This window comes from Austrofundulus limnaeus, unplaced genomic scaffold (assembly GCF_001266775.1).
Source record: "Austrofundulus limnaeus strain Quisiro unplaced genomic scaffold, Austrofundulus_limnaeus-1.0 Scaffold389, whole genome shotgun sequence".
Lineage (NCBI taxonomy): Eukaryota > Metazoa > Chordata > Actinopteri > Cyprinodontiformes > Rivulidae > Austrofundulus > Austrofundulus limnaeus.
The window spans coordinates 210,691-216,968 of record NW_013952791.1 but is presented as its reverse complement, the minus strand read 5'-3'; the positions used below and the strand labels follow the sequence as shown (position 1 = coordinate 216,968).

Sequence of the window (6,278 nt, the reverse complement as noted above, 5' to 3'; positions counted from 1 at the left end):
GATGTAAATTTAGAACAAAGCATTGCAGTTCAAGTTTATAAAGACCCCAAATGAATGGTTTGAATGTGAAAATAAATGATTTAAAAGCATGACATGTCTTCTTTAAAAGAATATCACCTGTAATTTATTTATTTATTTATTTTGCCCTTCATTGTTACTTTAATTAACCATCCTAACATGCTGCACATGAAAACACTGGTTACATCACACCTAAAAAATGATAAAGTCAAAAGAGAATGGATAAAAGACACACTGCAGTATTTATCATTTATTGTGATTTACAGTATATGGTACAGCAGTGTGCTATGTGTACACTGGTGTTCCTCATTGACTACGAAGCTAAAGCAATAAAAGCTTTCTCAGTGGTTGTGTTCACCTTTTATTTAACAGAAAGCATACTTTTCTCCTCCCTGACTTCCTGTTTGGATATCTGCACAGGGATGTAGTGTTTAAATTAGAGTGTGTTGGTCTACGCACATGTTTGTGTGGTTTGTGTTTTGGTGTTGGGTGGGAACCGCCCTATTAAGCTGTAACGGAGACGCCAGCTAAAAGCTCTGCAATCACTGCAACTTTTTTATTGGCCCACGCTCGCACGTGCAACTTCATTCACTCTGCAGTGACATTCCTGCTGACGTGAACTGAATACAGCCAGATTCTTTGGCTGAACGTTTGACTCCGGGTCCAGATCCAGAAACGTGGATATTTTTGGTGCACAAATAAAAGAGTGGGGAGCCCAACCTATAGAGCAAGCCAGATGATTACATGGAAGGAACCCTAAATAGTCCCAAAATAAACAATACCCAGTAACAATACACCRTGTAAAGTTCTGTCGCAGCTCTGCCAAAACATGGAAATCATCTCTTTCGGGTGGTCAGGTGACGGGGTGAGGCTGTGGGCGTGTACTCGTGTGATGTGAGGTACCTTCRTGGGAATGGGGAAACCAGATTTGTGAGGCGCTGGAGTGGGGTCCACCTCGGAAGGAGGGTGAGGAGGGCGAAGAGGGTGGCCGGGAGGGGTGAGGCGGGTGGGAAGGAGGGGAACCCAGACTACTGGCCAAAAAGGTTCCCATGAAGGAGGCGGAAGAGTTGCCCATCAATCCACTGCCTACATCACCAAAAGGACAAAGGTGAGGAGAGAGAAAACAAAACAGATTTAGACCGTGAGTGTGACCACATCGTTTCTGTAAAAGATTACACAGGATCTCCACATACATAGCTGTGAGAGTACGGCGCCAACTGGCTCCTTAAGGTGGAATCATCAAGTCGGTAAAAAAAAAAAGGAGAATGGGTGAGAGTGTGTGTGTGTGAGAAAAAGTGCGAGACTCTCCTCCCCCTTCACTGTCAGCAGCCCTCTTCCCTCGTCTCCTCTCCCCTCACACCAGCTCTCCCCGTGGGCAGACAGAGGTCTCATCTCACAGCTGAGTACACACTTTCTCAGGCTCTCTCCCTCTCGCTCTCAAGCTCTCCCCGTGGGCAGACAGAGGTCTCATCTCACAGCTGAGTACACACTTTCTCAGGCTCTCTCCCTCTCGCTCTCACACACTTTTGCTCCTGCTCCCCAGTGTCCCTTTCTCAATTTCTCTCCCTCCCTCCATTATCTTGTTCTCTCCATCTCTCACTTTCATGCCCTCAATCTCTTTTATTGCTTTGCTCCATTTCACCTCCGCTCCTTTTTTCTTTCAATCTTGCATTTCTCACTGTGACTATAACAGTCCCGTTTCCGACTTTCTTTTCTATTTTTATGGTTCCATTTTGGTATTTGGCTCCTTTTTCTTCCTCCTTGCTTTGCTTTGTCACAACAGCCATTTGCTTCCATTCACTCTCTTATTTTGACGAGCAGGAAAAAAAAAACACCATGTCCGTGCCTCTTCGAAATCCTCATTGTCTCTGCTTTCCTTTCCTCCGTCCCTGGTTCTTTCTGACACATAGCATAGCTTTGCTTTGTTCCTCACCATAATGATGGCACCAGCRGAGCAATCTGTCCCTGGCTGGCTGAACCTTGTGTTTAACAAGACTATGATGAGTAATTGACCATTTGTAGCAACGCCCATGTGACTGGGGGCTGATTGTCTATTATGCATTGCTGGGCAGGCTAGAGAAAACACACTGATTAACCACTGCTTAAATTGCATTCCCATTACGCGCCCGCCAGTGCACTTGAGTGAGGGGCCCGAGTGCCCAGCTCTTTGCACATTCATTTCCCCAAAGTGACACCGCCATGAAGTCTCATGCATATGCATGACATTGCCTGGATGAGAACTCACATGCACAAGTATTCTATATGCACAGCTGATATAAAAAAAAAAAACAGTACATAGGTGAGAGGCACAATAAAAATTAATTATCCTTGTCTTATGATTGCTGATGTTGCAAGTTATGCTGTGTGACTTGACTTCCTTTAACCACTAATCAATTCTTTTCTGAGACGGTAAGAAGTCTTAATCAGTCAGGTAAGGAATGAGTGCATCCTCTGTTCAAGCGGGAGAAATAAACCCATCAATCTCCCTCTTTCACCTGCATAGAAATGCATACAGGAGTGTTAAAATGTCAGTGTTAAACTTTTGGGTGTTGATTTAACACCCCCTAGTGTTATTTTAACACTTTCTGAGTACACTCACACCCAGTGTTGGTGTTAATTCACAGTGTTGATTTCCCCAGTGTTGTCTCAACACTGGACAGTGTTAAATAAGCTCCGCCCACAGTGAAGTCTTGTGTAACACTTAACAGTGTTGTTATATRACACCATGCAGTGTTGAAAGAAGCATTCTGAAAAGCCCCGCCCTCTTCCACCTCATGTCAGACAGACTAGCATTTACCCAGCATTCCTTGCTGAGAAATCTTGTAGAAATGATGTTTTTGTATGTTTCTGACCATTAAAGACGTTCATGAGAGTAAAAATGAGTTTTTCTGGTTTGTTTTCTTGTTCAGTTTGATCAAGTTGTTCAACTTTCAGTTTATGTTATTGGCCAAAAATTGACACCATGAGTGAGAGGTATGTCCTGGTGTGTGAAGAAGGGTGACTCCATTATGCTTTTCTAATTACTACTGAGAGTTTGAAATTTACTCTTGAGTGTTATATATACACTCTCAACTTCATGGTGTATTGACACCTTGTGGTGTCTGTAAACCTTTAACACCTCAATTTCCTTTGTTAAAAATAATAATATGMTGGTGATGCTTTTAAYACTGTATTTTAACTGTCTAAATGTTAACATGACACCCAGTATTGTTGAATATTAAACACTGGTTGGTGTTAAATTAACAAAAAAATAAGTGTTAAAATTTAACACTTTCACAAATGTTATTTTAACACCAGCAAATGTGGACACATATAGACACTTTGTTGGTGTTAAAATTAACACTGGCATAGGCCAAAGTGCAGAAGCAAAGAGTGGTGCACATGGATATTATCTCTTGGCATGGACACACATTTTCATGCATTAAAGTTACATTTTGTGCTCTGACAGRTGAAAATCCCTTTTGGTTGTCAAATGTTCAACATTTCACCTCAGAAACCATCATAAAAAAACAATTCAGTTTTCACATGTTCTCCGATTAGAAACTTCTGAAATCATTTGCTTCTAAGTGAACATAAATCTATCAACCTGCTTAACATGTTTGATGGTTACAACTGCACAATGTACAGTTACTTCAGCTATTTATAGAATAAAACAACGTGAAGCATTGTGAAGAACAGAGCTGGCCATTTTGGCACCCTGTAGGTAAGATTTCAGGTGCCCCCGCCCCCCCCAATGCAATTTTCTAAATCCCACAGCCAATTTGCATTCATTCATTTGAAACGGAATACCAGAAGTCTACCTCAGACTTGCCAATGTTTGCAGACAYCAWYRAGGAACACCTGTTCATGTTAATGAGCAGCTGTGGAGTGCAGCAGTTCTAGGGGGGGTGGGGTGTCTAGGGGGCAATGCTTCCCCAGGAAATTGTGTGTTTAAAATGATGCATTTTCCAGTCATTTCAAAAGCATTTTACTAAAGTCTTGGAATTAATAAAACAACATAAAATTAGTAGTTTATGAAGGTAGAACAGTAAAAACCAGACTTTAACCTGACCTTCAACTACACTCTGATGAAAAAGATATAAAATATTTATATGTTATTATTTAAGTTGTGTAACTTTTTTTTGCCCCCATTTGTGGCATCCCCTGGATGGATGGCGTTCTAAGCATGTGCCTATACTGCCCATGCCATGGGCTGACCCTGGTGAAGAAGCACTGTGACTCAACAAAAAACATTATTTTCTCCTTTTTCAGTCCCTATTCCCAGGTTCTTCCTTTTTTCCTGCTGCCACCTCCTATCACTCTGTTCGTGTAGAGTCCTCTTGGCACAGCTCTATGAACTACGGGGCGAACGGGGTCAGGGGCAACTGGGGGGAGTGGATTATAGCCAGCATGCTCACCAGGCATACGTCCAACTCCCATCATCCAGACACCCTGGGCGGCTGTATGCCACCACCCTTCACACCGCACACACTTGTGCCTTTCTCCTCTAGTTTTTTTTTTTTTTTTTTTTGCCTATTGCCCCAAGGAACCCCAGTTTTCCTCACCGCCTCCAGTGCACATAAATCAGCTAATCCTCCTGCATTATTAACAACCTTGCTTCGGAGAGAGGGGAGAAGTAAAAGAGACATAGAGAGTGACAGAGAGCAACCTCTTAAAGTGAGGGAGGAGAGAGTTCCTGACAGAAAGGGAAGTAAAAGATGGACGTAATATAACAAGGGGAGGTTCAGAAGTCGGGCAAAGGCATCTTTAAAGTTTAAACTGGTGTTGGGAGGAAAGGRGACTGAATGCAAACATCTTTATTCTAATTATTATTGTCTTTACCACATTATAGGTCAGATCTTCAGTGGTTCTGTCACCTGCATTGGAACAAGACATTTTTCCCCAGTCTCGACTGTAATGTGCTAGTTCTTATTGGCAATTTGCTGACTGTAAGGCTGAATCTACTTTTTCTAAGTAATCTCCCTACATTTTAGATTAAAGTGTACCAGGCTTTGAAGAAAGGAGAGAGAGTGATTAAAATATTCAACAGTAAAATTGACACTTGTTTAAGTGGCCGATCAGCATCAGTGGTCGTCTTATAGACGTGACGTGGTTTTACCAGTTTCCATAAGCTGTATTGTATTGTATTGTAGCTGCTATGTAACTAGTTCAAATTGTAACAGAGACTGATTTACTTGTTGTTCACGTTCAAGCTCAACATTAAAATGGTAGTTGAAATCAAAAAATTTTTGTCTAAAATGTATTGTTCCAGTTGTACGTACAGCTCATAACCCTTTGTGCACCATTGAAAAATCTGAACTGACTGGAGTGCTCTGTGTCAGCGTCGCTAACTTCAACTCCTCATCTCATTTGGTTCTGTGTCGGCAGCTTCTACCCACCAATCRAGCTGGCCATGCTCTGGTTATATTGGTAGATTTGTGAATAGCYAGAGGCGTCTTAAAAAAGGGGGATTGTCTTTATGGCTAAACTGCAAATCTGTTTTGTCAAAAGACCYAATGTATGACRCRGGGCAAATAGAATATATTCTTAGGYCATGAGAAATATTTCCCATGATGCTGTCTTTAAATCTATTTAGAGGCATGTAGTTTGTAGAAAGCAGGCTGGTCTGTTTTGGTGMAGCATCAGTTTGAATGCAAACCCAGGTGATGCTGAACAGATGGAAGAACGGTTGGGAAATGATCATGCCAGAACTGGATATTCAGAACATTTAACAACTTGTGACATGAGTTTAAGAAATTTGCCACTGCTACGCCTGCTCTTAAAAATACATATTTTTAAAGTTTTGAACTTGTTTTCTTTCTCTTTTCTTTTTTCCCTAAAAATCCTGTTTTTATTTCTCTAGATCTCAGCGGTGTCAGCAGTGCTCTTGCATAGGCTGTTAGGAGAACTGGCTCATGTATATGCTATTCAGTGACAATCTCTGACATCAGTGGAGATTAATCCTAATTTGAAATTATAGGGGCAATACAGTATGTGTTGTTCAGGAATACATTTAAATACTATACCACAACAAAGTATCTATGTCACCTTTAGTTGTTATTAAAATGCTGTTTTTATGTTTAAATAGAAAATACACTTATCTTCTCATCACTTCCTCTTCTAAACGCCTTGAAATTGGCCTCTGTCTCTTTAAGAACCACCTTCTGCTTCTGTCCCGTCCGGTTCAGTGCGGGGTGGGGGTCGTGCGCGCTATGATGCAATTTACTTGGCATCTGAAAATCCTTTCCTCAAAGGTATTTTGAATCTGAAAAGAGCTTCAC

At 41.4% G+C, this 6,278-nt stretch overlaps 1 protein-coding gene across 5 annotated transcripts in view; it reads right to left on the bottom strand.

The window, feature by feature from the left end:
* The window catches only part of bahcc1a (BAH domain and coiled-coil containing 1a), a 73,644-nt gene that overhangs the window by 35,960 nt on the left and 31,406 nt on the right, over positions 1-6,278 (bottom strand). For all 5 annotated transcript variants that reach the window (XM_014023732.1, XM_014023729.1, XM_014023731.1 and 2 more), the window contains exon 2: positions 922-1,104. In XM_014023732.1, coding sequence (XP_013879186.1) covers positions 922-1,104 — 183 coding nt within the window. The remainder of the gene's footprint in view (positions 1-921; positions 1,105-6,278) is intronic.